General features: G+C 44.7%; 1 protein-coding gene across 1 annotated transcript in view; it reads left to right on the forward strand.

Moving 5' to 3' along the window:
* The window catches only part of NEURL1 (neuralized E3 ubiquitin protein ligase 1), a gene marked incomplete at its 5' end in the record, with an annotated part of 62,943 nt that extends 44,159 nt beyond the window's left edge, over window positions 1-18,784 (forward strand). The window contains 3 exons of the mRNA XM_009867054.1: window positions 216-896; window positions 16,875-17,021; window positions 18,289-18,784. Of these exons, the coding sequence (XP_009865356.1) occupies window positions 216-896; window positions 16,875-17,021; window positions 18,289-18,530 (1,070 nt within the window). The remainder of the gene's footprint in view (window positions 1-215; window positions 897-16,874; window positions 17,022-18,288) is intronic.
* Window positions 18,785-19,214: the final 430 nt, after the last annotated feature.

The following is a 19,214-nucleotide window of genomic DNA, read 5'->3' on the forward strand; positions in this document are numbered from 1 at the left end:
TGATGCTGGTGGGGAAAGTATGAGAACAGCAACTGAATGCAAATACATCTTAAGATGCTCTGCTTCAGTATTTTAAAGGGGAAAATTTATTAATGGCAGCAGCCCTCCTATTTTTCCTTTTAAATGTATCAGTCAAACCGACAGCAATTTGCAAACTCCTGTACATTCTAATATTCTCTGAAGTGACCCCTTTTTTGTTTCCTCTCTTTCTGCAGACAGTGAAATCATCCCTCCTGACTGCCTGCGGCCCCGCTCCTTCACCGCCATCCGTCGGCCCTCGCTGCGGCGAGAGACGGAGGACACGCGCCTCTCGGTCAGCCTGTGCGACCTCAACCTGCAGGAGGAGACCTTCCATGTGACGGCCACCACATGTCCCATCCCGCAGAACTCCCTAAACTCCCAGCACTCCCACCTCCTCCCCTCCCAGCTGGAGAGCGACCTCCGCTTCCACCACCTCCGGGGACCCCACATCAAAATCCTCGACGACCAAACCGTGGCCCGTCTGGAGCACGCCCGGGAGGAGAGGACTTTAGTTTTCACCAGCAGACCCCTTCGGATCAATGAAACCATTTTTGTCAAAATCAACAAGTCCAACGCTGTGCGCACGGGAACGCTGTCCTACGGGGTGACGTCCTGCGACCCCAGCACTTTGCGCCCCAGTGACCTCCCCTATAACCCTGAGTCCTTGGTTGATCGAAAGGAGTTCTGGGCCATCTGCCGAGTTGTGGTGCCCCTCCAGAGCGGAGACATCCTGGGGTTTATGGTGAATTCAGATGGTGAGCTGCACTTGAGTCACAACGGTGCCGGCACTGGCATGCAGGTCTGCGTGGACTGTTCCCAGCCCCTCTGGATGTTCTTCGTTTTACATGGTGCAGTCATGCAAATTCGATTGTTGGGTATGTTGGACCCCGTTTTTCCAAATCTCACACACCAGAAAGCAAGGTGGGGGGATGCGTCATGAGAGAAGGGTGGAGGGAATGAATGGCTCCCTCCAAGCTCTAGGATCAGGTACAATTTTTTTTTTTTTATTAAAGGATAGGGGAAAAAAAAAGCAAAGGCACATGCTAGCACATGGATATGAGTTGCGATGCTTACCTCCTTGCATTTCTTTAGCATCCTTTACTTGATGGTTTCAAAGCTGTTTTCAGATAATGAATTAAGCCTCAGAGACCTCCATTAAAGTACAGATGAGTCACCACTGACCTAGGAGAAACAAGGAAGGGGCAGGAGAGATGGTTTAGGCTGAACTAGTGTAGGGCATAGCCAGCAGGAAAAATGAGAGCTGATGCCCTTTTCTGTGTGTTAGCCATCTAACATAATGGGTTCCCAAAAGAGCGGTCCCCTTGCTTTCCTCAGGCTCATATTGAGGGTCAGGCTAGCAAGCAGAGAGGAGCCTCCGTGCCTCCTGATCACAGCAGCTCATGGAGCGTGGCACTGACCTGCTCCACGGGAGAGGGCTTTCCTTGTCCTTCAGCCTTGTTTTAGGCAGTGTAGCTCATACAGGTTGATGAACCTCTGAAGAGATGGCCTCTTTCTCTTGATATTTTTGCTTAGTTTTTTAGCTCTACTTGCTGAAGTACTTCATTTAAATGCTGAAAGTCATGTTTTGAAGGTGTGGAAGGAAAAGCATTGAAATAGCATTTGCTCAGGATCAAATTTGCTTCTGGGTGTATTGGATGCAAGCGTAGGATGTTTGGCCATGAATTTGGACCATATCATGGTTCTGCTGCTCTCAGTGTCAGAAAATAAATGATGGATTCTGAGAACGATGTAATTCCTGGTACCCCTCTAACTGGAGATGATTTTAAATTGCTCCTTTCTTGTTTATACTGTTATATTCATTTAACTTTAAATATATTTATGTTCCTTTTTGTTCAAAGCTTCACTATTAACATGCCCCTTAGCCAACAAGAAAAAAAACAGGAAAAAAACCCCACAAAACCCAAACAAACCCAAAAGTCAACCAACACCTTATATTTTAGGATTTAGAGTCTCTGAAGATAAATTGTGCTGAACACACACATCTGTCCGCAGGGTCCAGTTCACCTTAATCACAGTATGAAGTGCCCTATGTAATTTACTTAAAATTGTCCATAAGCCTATGCTCTGATTGTTTTGTGGCTGTTAAAGGCTCATAGATGATAAATATAATACTGCAATTTATTTCCCAGAGCCCAAGACTCAATCCCTGGTAATTCAGTCTAATTACGTTTATTGTGAGTACTGTACATAATGCATGGCTAGTTCTTCTCTCCACCAACATGTCATTGTGATAATGGTAGGTGAAGTCAAACAGATCCCAGTAAAGTGGTAGGCTAAATGCTATGTATATGTTAGAAGGAAAACATCCTCAGGTCGTTGAGCTGCTGGTAAAAGCAAGTCATCGACCAGTGCTTCCTTTCATATGAGATCACTAATTCTGCCAGTTTTGCACAGAGCAAATGGCTCGTGTGCAATGGCTCCTAAAACAGGGTAGTGAGGATGTGTCTCACCAGAGAGACCAGAATCATGTCCTCACACAGAAGTCAACAGAGCATGGACTTGAACACCAGCCTCCTACATCCCAGGGAAACCTGCCCGTGTACGTCCTCCCCACCTGCTCACAAGTTCAGCCCAAACCCATATGCTTCCAGTGCATGTGTTAGATAAATCTGCATTTAGATCATAGAATCATAGAATCAATCATAGAATTGTCAGAGTTGGAAGAGACCTTAAAGATCATCTACTTCCAACCTCCCTGCCATGGGCAGGGACAATCCCCACTAGACCAGGTTGCCCAGAGCCCCATCCAGCCTGGCCTTAAAAACTTCCAGGGATGGGGCTTCCACCCTCTCTCTGGGCAACCTGTGCCAGTGTCTCACCACCCTCATGGGGAAGAACTTGTTCCTAACGTCCAATCTGAACTGATCCATCTCTAGCTTTAATCCATTCTCTCTAAATGAATTCTGCTGAGTTGGAAAACTCCTTACTGCCTGTATTTGTGAACACTTAACAGACTTTTCTGGCCTCAGTCATTGGAAGAGAAGCTGAGAATGGGCTATTGTTCTTAAGTGACATGTAAATGAAAAGAAATGGACTTGCTGACCTTGCCTCTCTCAAGGAAAGGGTAGGATGCTGCTGAGTGCGCAGCTTTGTCCACATCAGTGTGGGAAGCAGGCTGCCTAATTAACAGCCATGAAGCTGGAGCTTGCCTATAATTTTTAACAGGTGTTAAAATAAAAATAGAGCTTTTCAGGCCTTTATTTCCAGTATAATAATGCTGGGAGCAGTACAGTCACACTATCAGTACAATAACAGTACGGTGCAACTGCCCAGAGAAGAGCACTGACACTGGCCCAGCGCTGCACATCTTTACAGCTGCAGTAATTACATGCATCAGCAATACCCGACAGAAGGTAAAGAAAATAATGAACTCTCATCTCTCGCTTTTGCAATGTTATTAGGGAGGTGAAATGCACTGTTTGCACTGCAGTGGAACATATTATGGTGCTTGCCATAATATCTGTCATTATAATATTAAAAAATGTAAGAAGAATACAAAATGTTCATCTTTCTAATGACAAGCTCCATCTTCAGAATGCCAGCAAGGGTAATTTTGTGTGATCCGTCTTTTGTACTTTGAGCTTTATATCACAGGAGAAGACATGTTTATAGTCATCTTTTTCTAGTTTAATAAAAATAGTTCCATATCCTTGAAATAAATGAGACACAAACACTGCAAGAGGCATAAATGTACCAAACCTATCTTAAGTAGCAGATCTCATTCTATTTCTGGGGGCATACCATTATTAGATTAATCAAAGTAATGTTATGCAGTATTAAGGGAACATCAGTGCTACGGCAGACCATAAAATGAAATTAAAGTTGCTGGTTTGCTGCGTCTCCAGATTTTCTGTTTTGTTTGGAGGATGGAGAAGGTGGAGAGCAGCAATGCCACTCTTGCACCTAGAGAAGGTTTATTTTTGACTCAGAGAACAGGATGGCTCAGGATATTGATCACTGGATACTACCTTTCATGCCTTCAGATTAGTTATTTGGTCGCGACCCAGAGCAGGACCAAGTTTAGTGTCTCCTGGCTTGTGGCTTTACCATAGAAGCTCACATTTTCTGGCTGCAGTCATTCCACAGTGTTGGGGATACAGCATTTATTTCCTAAGCTAAATATCAGGGCAGACCATTTTTACCCAGGCTGATGATCTTACAGAACTCCATAAAAGAGGAGAGCAGTGTGGAGTTGTTTTAATAATAAAGAATTCTGTTTCCATTTTATCAATCTGGCATCATATACTGGCAATTTATTTGCTGTAGGAGAAATAAGAAGGCAGAAAATAAAGACAATATTGGAAACACTATTTTTCTTTATGTCACTCCAGCAAAGGGAAAACAAATTAAACCCAGGCACCACTGTAGCAGAGTCAGAGGCTACAGTCATGGGGATAATTGAAGCATGCCAATTAGCAGCAAAGAAGAGGTTAAAAGGCAACTTGATCAACTTGGAGGGCAGACAAATGGAAGAGGACAGCACTTTAATGTAGCAGATAGTAGCATAAAAAACCCACTAAGCTGCTGGAGAATGAAGGGACACAAATTTAAATGAAACGTAAGTGATGGTAATTAATTACAGGAACCAGCCAATGAGAGAGGTAATAGATCTTTTTTGCCCTTCTCAATATTTTATATGTAAGGTGCTGTCTTAATTCAGAAACTCTGTGGGTTATACACATAAAAACAACCAAACAGAAACCCAGTTCATCGGGCGTTGTAGAAATTAAACAGTCTTTGTATATCCTTTAGGGATTCCATTAGGTTAGTCTTGGGTTGTTTTTTTTTCAGGAATTGTTCCTGTACAGTTGACAAAACCACCCTATTAAATTTGATTTACTGCTTTCAGCTTTTGCTGGTAAGCATTTCAGCTCACACAGTTTTATCAACAGCTCTGAAAGGATGAAATGAACCAGTCTGGATATACTGGTCTGGTTTTGGGCTGTTTTTGGTGGTGTAATTCATTTAAGAAGTTAAATTGATTGACCCCATAAGGTTTTAAAATGTGTGACTCATGTCTGGAGGAGCTATCACAGCAATAAGTTTATATATTTAGTATTTGGGGATCCACATGGTTGGGGATATTCTTTCATTTTCTTTTGTCTTGGAGTGAATCACCAGCATGTAAAACATCTTCCTTCGTCTCCTTTATTTTGTTGGGCATTTGTTTTGGTGTGGTTTCCCTTGCGAATTTCATCCTTTCCAGCATTATTGAGGTTTTCTTTTGAGCAATGAAATAACATGTTCCATCAATAGTCATACTAATGAAGCTGAGTTGCTTTGTGTGCGGATTCTATCCATGCACTTCAGTAAGTCCTGCCACACCAGAACAGCTGCACAACATTGGAGCTCTCTGGATGTCTCCTGGTGTTGGCCAAGAGCCAACATTAGACCTGAAAACAACAACCAAAGGGCCAGCATTTGGTGTGGGCGAGTCTGTATTCCCATCCATGCTGGATAAATGCAGTGTGTGGGCTCAGCTCTCCTGCCTCCTTTACCATGGCCATATGAGTTGGGGCTCCTATTTAGCTGCCCGTTGCAAAATATTTAGAAATTAGTTGTTGTCGAGGTTTCCATCCTTCTTTCAGACTTTCTTGAAATTGGACAGTGGGCTCAAAACTGGGTGGGGGGAGGTGGGGACAGGGAAGAAAGAGCTGACCAGAGACTTGCAGACAGAACAGGTGTGAATCCTTGGTTCCGTGTGATTTCTGACAACAGCAGCGAGCAAAAGACCAAATTGGGAGTCAGTTCGGCAGACTACCATGGGACAAAATGTGCTGGCAAAGGGCTCTTTAAGTCAACAGTGAAACTTGAAGTGCTCTCAGTGCCAGTGTGTAGAGGCAAACTGGAGTCAATCCCATGACAGACTGGCTTACTCAAAGTTGTGCCCATTAACACTCTTACTGGTGGTCAAGCTTAGCAGTCCTAGTAGTGCTGTCCATGTTGCCTCTTCCCTCACATTCATCACACTGCCCTACTTGATTTGGGACAGCAATGTGCCCGCATGGCCAAGAGGACCAATGGGATCCTGGGGTGCATTAAAAGTGTGTCCAGCAGGTCTAGGGAAGTTCTCCTACCCCTCTACTCTGCCTTGGTGAGACCACACCTGGAATACTGTATTCAGCTTTGGGGTCCCCAGTTCAAGAGACACAGAGACCTACTGGAGAGAGTCCAATGGAGAGCTATGAGGGTGATTAAGGGACTTGAACATCTTTCCTATGAAGAGAGACTGAGAGAACTGGGTCTGTTCAGCCTTGAAAGGAGACAGCTGAGAGGGGACCTTATCAACGTATATAAATATCTGAGGGGTGGGTGTCAAGAGGAAGGGGACAATCTCTTCTCAGTGGTGCCCAGTAATAGAACAAGAAATAATGGGTTTAAGTTAGAACATAGGAAGTTCCACCTCAACATGAGGAGAAACTTTTTCACTGTGAGGGTGACAGAGCACTGGAACAAGCTGCCCAGGGAGGTTGTGGAGTCTCCTCCTCTGGAGACTTTCAAAACCCACCTGGACACATTCCTGTGCGATCTACTGTAGGTGATCCTGCTCTGCCAGGAGGGCTGGACTAGATGATCTTTTGAGGTCCTTTCCAACCCCTAACATTCTGTGATTCTGTGATCCTCCTAAGAATCCGTAGGGCTTTTTCAAGAGCTGATCTCATCTGACCCTGAGTTTTGCCAGGCTTTAGTCCATTCCTATGTAAACAATTCTATTAGCCTGTGGTTGCTTCTTGACTGTCCCAGGACTCCAGCATTCTGTGGCAGAGTATTCATTCCTTCCAAAAAACTTCTCAACTCTGGGTGCAGTTATATACTGACTTTGCACATGCAATTACTGCAGCAAGCATACAAAATATTTAAACTATAATCATGATGTACAGTTGTTATACACACTGCCCATGGTGCAGCCAGTAGGTAAAGTTTGTAGAAAAGTATCTCACACTGTCAAGGAGAATCTGGGATCTTGGTTCTCCAGCTCTGAGAAGAGAGTTCTTTGCAGTAGTAAATCACACTCTCTCATCTCTGTTCTCTGAGGTGGCCACTACATTACTCATTTGGAAACTTGATCCTTCCCCACCTTCTTTCATTCCAGTGATATGAAAATTGCTGAGTTATACACAGCACAAGAGAAGCCTGATAAGTGCCTAACATTGTTGTACAGAAATGCACGTAATGAATCTCTTCCTTTAACACAGTTCAGTTTAGAAGTGCCTCAAAGTTTTATCATCCATGTTGTGGGGTATTTTTAATTTTATTTTGGAAACATTTCCCATTTGTATGGAAAATGGCTTCATCAAGCTGATTTGGATCTAACAGGCCTGTGTTGTGTGGCACTTAACCGCCTGGAGTTCCTTTGCACTGCAGGGTACTTTGTGTTTTGTGGTATCAGAGACTAGGGAGGAACAAAGAGAGTTAATATTCCGTGCCTCTTAGAAAGACATCCATTTGTATTAATTGATGCCTCTTCATAAACCCTCCAATCATGCATGATTTTGTTTCTCACTGCAAGTACACATTACTGATGTTAAGTTGTAAGAGCTACACAAGAGCATTACAGTGTTCATAACTTCTGGCTTTGATTCTAGCACTGCACAGAGCTCTCCATTCACATCCTGGTTTATATTCATTGTTTTAAAGGAGAATTAACACAAGGAGAAGCTGTTGTGTTAGAAAGGACACGTTGCTTTATAACTTGTGCCTTGCAAAACTGCATGGTCACAGAGAGTTGCATGCAGTGAAGTGCTTGTCCCTTGTGGTCAGTGTCAGCAATGTCAGAGTTAATACCTGCTCATGGCACTTTTTTGGCATCTCATCACACCTGACATATTTAACCCACACTTGCTATGGGTAAGTCAGTGAGCATTAGCCCATGTACTGAGCTGTCAGCCAGCAAGCGGACATCCTCTAAGCGACAGCCACAGGCCTTATGTCTCATCCTGTCCTCCAAAATAGCAGAAATGAGTATCATCACCAGGATAGTAAACCACCCCTGGCTGCAGTGAGATGTTCATAGTAAGTGATGTATAGATCGCCCTTACGACATAACGTCTTTGCTTGCCTGTGGTGAATACACAGAATATGGGATCATAGACCAGCCTCTTTGAATTGCAACTTGTCTGTCAGGCCAGATAAAATCTGCCTATTCTTTGAACTAACATGGGCATGAGTTAGTTATTCTGGCCACCACGAGAGTGACATAGCAGACTAAACTCTTTCTTATCCTTCTTTGTGAGATGCCTTTTCATCCAGTAGAGTGTTCCATAGTAATTCAGAGCAGTGCTGACCAAGAAAAGTGAAAGTATTTGTCTCCTCTATACATCTACCACACTATTTATAGATGACCAGAACTTGGAGGTGCTGGGTTAGGCAGCGATTTTCCTTTTGCTCACAGAACTACTTTGGTTGTTGTCTCCCAAATTCTCTGAGTCAAATAGTCTTTTTAAGTTGGGTCTGAAAAAGGTGCTGTTTTAGAACAGAAACATTTTTTTGTCAAGTTAATTAATACTTGAGATCTTTTGGAGGGCTTTTTGTTTCATTTTTCTTCAACAATATGAAAGCTCCAACTATTATTTTTCATGTGATTCAGCTACTTACTCCAGCCTTCATTTTACCTCTTCTTGATCTAAGCATCTCTCTGGGTACTTAATTGGTCTGTTATTTCTCAGGTTGAGAGATGGAGCCCCATTAGAGGCCCCTTCACTTCAGTTCAGCTAGATGTTTTGCAGGATGAAGTGTTGAGTAGCAGCTGAACTTCACCTGTCAGGTCAGAAAAGATACTCTTGGGCTTAGGCTGTAAGAGCTGCTGAATCAAAAACTTCTGTGGTGTCTGGAGCTTTCGTGTTTCTCCTACTTAGCTGGAGTGGGCATACGACTGCAGGAGGGTAATAGATGTGGTAGTGCCCTGCTGCCCTTCTGGACACAGCAGACAGCAGTGCTCCAGTGAAGCCATCAAGTGCACACCTTTTCTGATCCTCGTGGAAGACTGAACTGTTGCTTTCTATGTGGCTTGGATCTAACTTTTACTTCCCCCAACAGTGGGTGTCTGACATCCATCTGCAAGCACAGGCCTTATGGTTTTGCATACAAAATCTGCCAGGCTGCTTTTTGACCTATTTCTGGACTTTGCTGTAGCATAATGCAAAATCCCTTATGTTTTCGTGTAGAGAACAAAATGTAACATTGTTCTATTCAGAACAGTTTTCAAATCCTCCAGGAAATACTTGAATGCAAAAGAAACCTCATGGATCATCAACTGATGTCAGTCACCTGAGAGGCAGAGATGAGCTGCAACACAGAGGCTGAGCTCTGAGAACATGATTGGCCAAAAACCATTGGCCCCAAGGGGAAGGAAGCTCTGATTTCTGGTCAATGGAGTATTGTTCCTGTCACCGTGGGAACGTAACGAATGGCTGTGTAAATACATGTATTTTATAGCATTCAGAAGTGATGGATATGCTTACATCCTTCCCTGGCATTATTGTTGATCTTTAACTACCATGTGCTCAGGCAGCAACAGGTGCTTTGTTCCTTTGTTTTAGCATGATGGATTCAAAAGTCCCTGTTGGGCAAGACCTGGGTGGCCCTGGGGAACAGAATAGCTCTCCCACATCCTTTGCTGGAGGCAAGAAAATGTGATCATGTGCAGAAATGTACATGGCTGCTCTTTGGAGCAGAAAGCATGCTGTGGGGACGGCTGTCATTTTAGCATTGAGACTATCTTGCTGAAACTGTATCTTGCCGCTCTCTCGACATCTGGTGAAACATTTGCTTTAGTGAAAACCATTTACTGAAATATAACATGGAAGGATTTCGCTCTTGCAAAGCTGGTCTTGGTAAGACACACGTTTCTGATGGAACATCAGTGTTTCTAGTATTGGTATCAACTTGGAGATGTTAGTCTGACATTTGCCTCGGGAACATCCAAAGACAGAAATTTTCTGGGAGAAGATAGGACAAAGAACCCAGGAGATCTCTGTACACTGTGTCTTTCCACTCAATTGGAAGAATACACATTTAGCATACAGTTCCAAGTTCCCCACTGCATCTTCAGTATGGCTTTTGCTCTTGTAATACGAGACAGAGCTGTGTAATTCCATCAGTCTACATTCTCTAATAGTTTATCTCTACCTTTTTCTGAAACAGGTGAATGAATACAGTTAAAAATAAAGAGGGAAAGTTCTAACCAAGCTACATGCATGAGCAGAAAAAAGACAAAACATACAGAAGATTTTTTCAGTTAAAAAAAAATAAAAATAGTAAGGACCAAAAATGAGGTTCCAGTCCTACCAGTCTTGCACATGGTTATTTATCAAGGGTGTTCACATGCTAGTGGTCACTATAAAGCCAAAGATCTGTACATTAGGTTAAGCAAAGATATGACACAGGGTTAAGTTAGTCTAGTAACCAATCTCAGTAACATTATGGCCCACACACCCTGCAGGAGCTCATTTGTTATGGGACAGACCTCCTTAGGCAGATGTTCACATGAGCTCAGTGTCCACAGTTGTGCCAGATTTTTGAAAGAACACTGATCCTATTTAGATAACAAAATCAATAGTCCTGATAATTCAGAGTGTTAAATGTGAGAATAGATATTGAGCAGTTTTAGAGGTAAGGGAATTATTTCAGCTGATAGACTTAAAAATCTGGCTCCTAACAAAGAGAAATCAAGTTGAGAGTTTTGAAAGGCATCTAATGGCTATGACTATCATGTTCTCAGTGCTCACTGGACTAAAATGTAGGAAGTGCACAGCTCTCTTGAGCACCCTTAAATATGCCAGTTGAAGCCTGCAGCCAGCTTGCAGCAGCTGTTCTAATCTTCTCCAGTGTGTGTTGGAAGCTGTGGGACCCGCAGATGGAGCGGCATTGAAAATCTGTGATTGCTATCGGTAATTACCTGACCTTTATTAGCTGTCCTCTTTATGCAGCAAATGTGTTACTAGAAGAGGAGGGGTCATCTCCACATGATATTTAGCATATGGGCAAGTCAATATGTTGTGTAAAACTTATCTTCCTTAGAAACTACAGCAGGAGGTTCCCGTAGTCTTCTAGGTATGGTGTTTAGTTAAGATCCTGGCATAGTCCTTAAGATAGTTATGGGTAAGGAAAGCTCATTAGAAAGGTGAAGATTATCAGATTACGTGAACTGTGAGTTGGACAGGAGTGGTCATTTACTGACAGCATCCTGTAAGACAGATGTCAAAGTTTAAGGTTGGGCCAGCCACTAAACTCTGGCAGAGGGTCTCTGTGACCCCACCATGGCCCTCACAGGGGAGGATAACAGGGGAACCAGGGAGAAAGACTTTGAGAGTGAAAAGGAACTTGAACCAGTTTAACAAAAAAGAACAATACTAGCAATAACAATGGATACGTTAAAATATATATACAGATATTACTCGAGTATACAAATATATTCAAAGATACAAGAGAATATGTTAATACAGAACTCACACCATCCAGACGACAACTAGGTCCCGAGCAGAAGAGTCCCAGACTGGAGCGGGCAGTGGACAGGAGCACTGGAGCCCAAAGTCCCAACAACAGTCCAAAAAATTGGGAAAGGAGCTGTACGTCTCCCACCTAGGAGAGAAGACACTCTGTTCTGTCAAACAGTGCTCCTCTGGAGTGGGAAAAACCAGAGGCAGAAACACCAGCAGCACAGGGAGAGAAGACAAACAGCCAACACAGCCTCCCCAGCCCAGCAGGCACAGAAAGCAGGAGGGCTTCTTAGGCGCCCTTATATAGTGAGCATCATGGGTAGGAACACTGTGATTGGTCCATTTGGGTCACCTGACCCAGCCTCTCCTCCCCACAGCCACAGCTGTCCCCTCCCCGCTGTGACTGTCCCCTGTGCCGGGAGCCCCAGAGAACTTTCATCCTGGGGCTCTCAGACCAGGACACCAGGAAAAAACCAGGATGGGTTCATTTAAGCGCATTCATTCAATTTAAGTGCAGACCAAGAGGTTATGCATTTTCTTTACAATGCTTGTGAAATAGTCATTAAGAGCCTAGACAGGTAATGCAAATAACAGAGGGTGGGTGAAACACCTGAGATGATGGTTGGCATTGCCAGAAAGCATTCTGGGGGCAGAAGTCATGCTATTTATTCCTGTTAGCAACCAGCAAACACTGGGAATTACTCATTTCTTTCTTTTCCACCTTGAAAGCAAAGTCTCTAGACTATGTGATTCTGCATTTCCACTTCAAAGTAGCAGACGTCTTCAGCCTGTGGAGCCTGGTTTCTGCAAGACTTCCACAAGCACAGTCCCAGTGCTCTGATGGAAACATTGTGCTTGCAGGCCTTTTGAGTTAAGATATGAAAAAGTGCAATGGGACTATATAATGTTGAATTTAATTATGAAGGAGAAAGGGAGACAGAGATTTAGAAAAGTGGATTGCCCTGGTGAAACCCCAAGAAGCTACTGGGTACCTTTCACTGGCTAATGGATGTTATTCATAATCTGATGGAGTTCAGTCTGAGTCCCAGGAATGGCCCTGCCTCTCTGTCACCTCTCTCAGGTATAAGCAATTAAGAAATGAGTTGTGAACACCTTAAACTGACACTTTCCCACCCTTCTGTGATCCAAGTCAACAGTAACAGAGAAGCAACATGCTCTTCGGCGTTATTGTAGTTTTCATCTCAGCTACAGTTTAAATGTGAGAGTATTAATATACCACTTGCTAGCAATAGGTTGGGAATAGCTGCAGAACAGATTCATGGCAGCTACTCCCTGCTCCAGGCCACAGAAGTGCCCTGAGGATTTACTTCCATCACAGCAAATGCCCTTAAGCACATTCCGAAGGAGCATGCAGACAGCACATTGCTCTTCCCACCTGGTTTTGTTGTTGTAATTGGTTTCCAAATCTCTCTCAGGTCTACGCAGTAATAATTAAGTCAACATAATCACTTCGTTATGAGAAAGGAATGTAGAAATAATATTTTTATAAATTAACTGCAAGGGAGAGTTAATTGAAATTTTTCTGTATTTTTAGGGAGTACTGACTTTATATCTATCTGGCCTTCTTACCAACGTAAATCCTTCAACTGTACAGCTCTCCTCAGACAGCTGCCATTAAGAGAGAGGTGTTTAAAAGTTGGGACAGCGTCAGGAGATATCCCCTGAGAGTGGATTGCAATGTTCTGGGAAACCACCCTGTTCACCACAATGGACATAGAGAGCCAAAAGCATCTCTGACACCCACAGCTGCTGTATTTTGGTCACAGTTGGGATGTTCTATAAAAGGGAAATTATGGATACAGATAACTACACTCATAAAAATCATAAATGCTGGATGGGATCGCAAGCTACTACATACTTCACTTTCCTGTTCTTAAGAACTGCTAATGACGGAGATGCCATAGTCTCTCTAGGAAGTCTGAGTGCTTTACAGTGCTTCACTAGCTACATAATGTCTAGCCTGAGTACCTTAGGAGTCTGAACCCATTATTTCTTGTCTTATCCAAAACTTTCATGAAGAACAGATTTTAGCAGCCATCTAAAAATCATAGAATCATAGAATATTTTAGGTTGGAAGGGACCTCTGGTAATTACCTAATCTGACCTCCTGCTGAGGGCAGGGCTAACTTCCAAGTTAGCACAAGACCATGTCCGGTCAAGTTTTGACCATTTGCAGGGACAGAGACACCACAGTACCTCCAAGCTCCTGCGCCAGTCCTTAATCAGCCTCACATGACCCTGGATTGGCCCAACCTTTTCATAACAGGACGGCATTGTTGATTTGTGATCATCTGGTGACCTCCAGCAATCCCCAGGCCTTTTTCTGTAGGACAGCTGTATTTCTAATTGAATGGACTAATTCCCTGCCCTGTATTTGGGTATCTGATTACCTCTGCTTAAGTGCTACATTTTGCATTTGATTGTATTGAATGCCATCCCACTTATTTCTGATCCTATTGCAGTTTGGTGAGACCGTTTTGAATTACAAACATTTAGTGTCCTAGCAGCATTCCTGGCATGATGTTGTCTGTACATTCCATGGTAAAGCTCTGTTCTGCTGAAAATATAATACTCTCTTTCCTTTTGTGGGAGGGCATATAGGTTCATTTATTTGCACCTCTCGCAGCTTGATGACAGAACTGCAGAGAGTTAATCTACATTGGATTTTGCTAAAAATTGAACTTTGCAAAGATAAAACAACAAATGGAATTTATTCAAAGTCCATTGAAAGTTTATTCCAGTGTGTTCAGCATGTTTGAGATCAAGCATGAGACAATTTATCTGGGGGCTTTAGAGAAAGGAAGAATGTTTAAATTGATTTGTTTAGAATTATTTGATTTTTAAAATCATTGTTTGAAAGCTAGCTCTTGGTGGGAGCTCTGTGTGGGAGCGTGTTTGGCCTTGAGCACATGTATCTGGTTTTAGTTAAGCCAAGCTGGCCACACTCATTCCACCCTGCACATGATCTCATTCCATGCTTCTTGTCATGGTATTTGCACACCATCCAGCAATATATTAACAGTGTGAGTAACGTGTCTTACATTGATTATTCTGTCACCAAGGGAGGAGTATGTCTTGTCTGGTAGGGAACTCTTGTCTGGTAGGGAACTCAAATTGTTTTAAACAAAGCTCTGTGCTGGAGAAAAGTCAAGAACTGATCCTGGTGTTAGGAGAAAGAATTTGGAAGGTGTGTGCTGGCCTTTGGGTCTGGGGTAAGACTATTTTGGGACTCAGACCAGCTACAACCAGAGAAGATTGTGGTTCCTGCACTGATGAGCTTTCCTTGCACTGTGGAAATGCCATTTGCACTGCTGCTATCATGCTTCATCAGTTCATACTCTGTGATACTTGGGGCACCTCCAAATTCTCCTGTTAGCCCAGGAAGAAAAATGCTCCTAATAGTCTTTATTTTGCATTTAATGGCATGACCAGGTTGGTGTTAGAAATGCAGCATGCTGTGTGCCAGCCGAATGGAAGAAATGTCTCCAGGCTGCAGGGAGGAGAGGGAAGGCTTGAAAAACTTGTTCAGCTGCTCAGTGTTCATATTTGTTCTGTGTGCAGTGAACGTGCTGAAATCTGTGCCCCTGCTGGGCCTGTTTACAGTGTGTGTTACCCACAGGGCAAGTTTTGTGCTGCGGTCATCTGTCAGATTGGAGGGGAAGGGCCATTGCTAGTGGCTGTCGTTTGAGGCTGCATCACTCCCTTTGCATGTTTACTGAGTTAAACTCCAGCCTCAGCTCCCATCTGTGTGATAAAGGAGGTGCCTCTCTACAGCATCTCAAGTGTGAGAGCCCCAAAGCCCTTTATAGAGGATAACTCAACTTCAGACTGTGCCTGGGAGCAAAGCGCTTCTCATTTGGAGAGGGGTAAAACGGAGGGACTGAAGGCTGAAGCTAATTGCTTCTTCTCCGGTATGCAGTCCTCAGAACAGATTTTGACCCAACCATGACCCTATCTCAGTCCCTGTGCTGCACTTAAACTGCTCAGTCTTGTTCTGCTAAAAAGGGCAGGAGACTCTGGCATTGGCTGCTGCTTTGCTTTTGTACAGTCTGCAGTTGGCACCTGGGGTCTCTGCTTCCCACGTTTGGTCCTCCTTGGCTTGGTGGCCTCCCTTCAGACAGGGACTGAAGGACCTTCCTGGTGCACAGGGTTTTCCCGGCCTCCTGCTGATGCTTTTTCTCTGGAGAGTAGCCTCCGACTGATCGAGGACACTGCAGATCCAAACCCTCTGTGTCTCTCAGCTCCTTATATGGTAACATGAAAAAGTCTTAGTAGTTTAGTTCTGATTTGGAGTTACGCTGGTTGTCTTCTCTGCTGGGGAGCTAGAAATTTTAAAACCATAGGCAGACTAGTTCTTACCACCAAGGAAGCATAACTTGGTTCATGCATGTGTATGCTGCTTCTCACCACTGTCCTACCGAAGAACAAGCTGCATTGTTAACAATGACGTTCCCCTGCAAAACCTTTGCAGCAGCTAGAGTTTTAAGCATTCCCACTTTTTTCCCTTTTGGAAGCAGCTTTGAGATACTTCTTGTTACCACAGCAGAAGAAAGAGGCTGAGATCCACAGAGGGAGGGTGCCAAGCAGGCTGTGGGGCAGAACTAGTTTTTCTGGCAGGCAGCACGCTAAGACAGAGGTGATGGTGGGCAGCAAGAGCAGGAGGTAATGGAGCTGGGGACACCTAGAAGGGATTTGACGGAGCTCTGCATTCTTGACCCATCACATCTAGACGTGCAGGGAGTGGAGAAAATGTGGCTGAACAAAGGGAGAGGTTTCCTTGCTCATCCCAGAGCCAAATGCATTTTGGTGACTTGTCCCTGCCTCTGACCAAAGCCACCCTACAAAAGAGGCCAAGCAGGGAGCAGAGCTAAGGTCTCCTAATTGCCAAACCTTCATGTTTGTCTCTGGGAACTTTGCATGAATTTGCTGGAGCCTGGAATGATGCAGTTTTGCGCTGGATTAGCAAAGAGTGCTTAGACAAGGTGATATGTTCTTGTGCTGGAGTCCAGCCCACCCTGCTGCAGGCTGTGTCCTCTACTGGCTGCAAGCCCATCGCTGGATATAGTGCTGAGGGCACATAGGAGCATGAAACCATAAGGAAAGTAACTGCACTTAATGACTTGAGACATATTTAAGGGCAGAAACAAAGGTTTATGATGGCTAAAGGAGCTCCAGCAAATTTCAGTGGAGCAGCCAGCTGCTAGCATTTAAAAAGGCATATGAATTTTTTTCCTTTATCTCGTCCCTGGATTTCTTGCTGATGAGACACAAATCCTGGCAAGCACGGAGCGCTGCATCCCCTGCCACATAGCCCAGTGCCTCATCAGCCCCAACTTCTAGAGGTAATTGTAGGTTTCTTTTCTCACGGCGCAGGTTCCACCATACTAGCTGAGCGGCTGGGACTGTCCACACCAAGCTCACCCACATCGACACCCAATTCCCCCACCGTCCTCTGCAGTGGCGTCTCTGACCCCATCTTGTCTACATGTGGATCTGGGCCCCTCTGCAGCTCCATCAGTGGTGAGTGTGGTGGGATCACTGCTGCCTTTCCTTTGCCTCTCCCTGCTGTTCCTGCACTGCCTCTCTTCATAGTCTCACACTTGTCTCCCAGAAGAACTCTAAAACCACAACGATCGACAGAGTCTCCTGTCAGCTCCCACAAGGAGGAGGGGAGAGCCTCTGCAAAGGCTATTTCCAGTCTGTTTTATGTGGAAGCTGCTTAGATGCCTAGACAGCAATATTTCTCCAACCCTTTTCATCATAAACGGTCCCATGGGAAGCAGCAGAATTTCTCTGATGTGCATGGCCCTGTGATGCACAGCTCCTTCTGGAGAGCTGTGTGGCGGTGACGGGTTGCGTGCTAGCTTAGACTGGAGCTACAGGCATGCCTACAGCCCCCTCCCTTTCCTCTCCACACATCTTCAGTACTCTCTTCAGAAAGAGATAGTAATGAAACTTCTAATATGCTGATGAATTCCAGTGAGATTTAGATCTCTGGCACTGATGGTGGGATATATAACTTACCAAATCCTTGTCATTGTTGTCCAAAGCAAGAGTGCTTTTTGATACTCTTCTCAAGGCTAATAACTGGTAATAGCAAACATTTAAATTTTTAATGGGTTTTGAGGAAAAAAAAAAGAAATATTCTGATTATCTTGCTAATATTCTGATCATCTGGCTTCATTGGTGAGGCCTCATTATGGGTGTGCGGCAAGTATAATTACTGCAGCAACTCATAGCTCTTGAAGCAATGACCCACTATGAGCTCAAGGCTGTCCATGCAGGTACCACCCCACCCCTGTCTTGAAGGATACACATTGGGTGATTGTAGCCGGGCACTGTGGTCCCACATCCCTGGATTGGTCCTAGAGGTGACACACTGCTTGTCTTGGGAGCTACTGCCACCATGTACCCCTCAGCCTCTCCCTTTTCAAAGCAGATGGCTCACTCTGCCCCTCCTGACTTTTCCTCCTTTGTTAATAGACAGCAGTTTGAAAATGTGAAACTGCTCTTTGTCCCTGCTGTGTGGGAACAGCTGTCTCTTGGTTTGCTCTGTGTGGGCTGCAGATCCCAGCAGATGCTGCCTTTCTTCTGCCCTGAGCCTTGGCATGTGAAACAGGACTCAGTGAGTGGGACAGTAGGTCACAGGAAGGACCCCTGATCCTGAAGCAGCCATTTCTGTCAGGGCATGGCTTCTTCCTCTGTACCTAGCTTCAGGGCAGAAATTTCCCTGAGATGTCAGGAAGCCTTTTAAGCAGCATGAGTGACCCTGTTCTTTGTGTTTCAGGCACAGCTCCCAACTCTCCAATCAGCTTGCCTGAGTCACCCATCTCCCCGTCCGTCTCAGGCCCCTGGGGAGATGAATGCACCATCTGCTATGAGAACATGGTAGACACAGTCATTTACTCCTGTGGACACATGTGTCTCTGCTATTCCTGTGGGCTGAAGCTCAAGAAGATGGCCAACGCTTGCTGCCCAATTTGCAGAAGGGCCATCAAAGATATCATTAAAACATACCGCAGCACTTAGAGCAGCAGCAGATGCTGTGGTGGGGACTGGGCAGGTGGGGAGGAGGCTGTGAAACGGCACAGGTCTTGGTCTCTATTCATTATCCAGGAGATTCACAAACCATCACCCACCACCACCGTGAGCCCCTCTTCCGTGGACAACAGATAAGACAAGCTTAGATGCTGCTCTTCTACCCTGCAAGCCCTGCAGCTGAACTCCAGTGTGTCAGGGAAGTTGCAATGGACTACTCTCCCTTGTGGATTTTAAACCTTTTCTCAAAAAAACCCCACCAAAAACCAGCTGGTGCAATCATCCCTTTTCTACACCACGCACAGCAGAGGGGAGTCTCCAGTGTTTAGCAGGGATCGCAAGCTGTCTCCTTCCAGAGACACCTCGTGTGCAGAGGACAACTTAGCAGAAGAGGAGAAACAAGCAACATGTTTCCACGTACAACCAGCATGACCATAGGAAGCCCCTTAGAAAGGATGGCCTGAGGCAAGCTTTGACCCAGCAAGGGAGGTGCTAGGGCCAGTGCAGAAGAGGACACTGGATTTGTGAAACAAAATCCACCCCATGTCCGCAGGCAGAAGAGCAGCCCCATGGCACCACCTTGAGGGCTGTCCCCTGCTCCTCCCTCGCTGTTCCCTGGCAGAGACATTCTTGATGGTTTTGGCAGCCAACGTGGCATGGGCCTCGCTGCCACCC

The sequence above is a fragment of the Apaloderma vittatum genome, unplaced genomic scaffold (genome assembly GCF_000703405.1).
Source record: "Apaloderma vittatum isolate BGI_N311 unplaced genomic scaffold, ASM70340v1 scaffold8253, whole genome shotgun sequence".
In the NCBI taxonomy this organism is placed as follows: Eukaryota; Metazoa; Chordata; class Aves; order Trogoniformes; family Trogonidae; genus Apaloderma; species Apaloderma vittatum.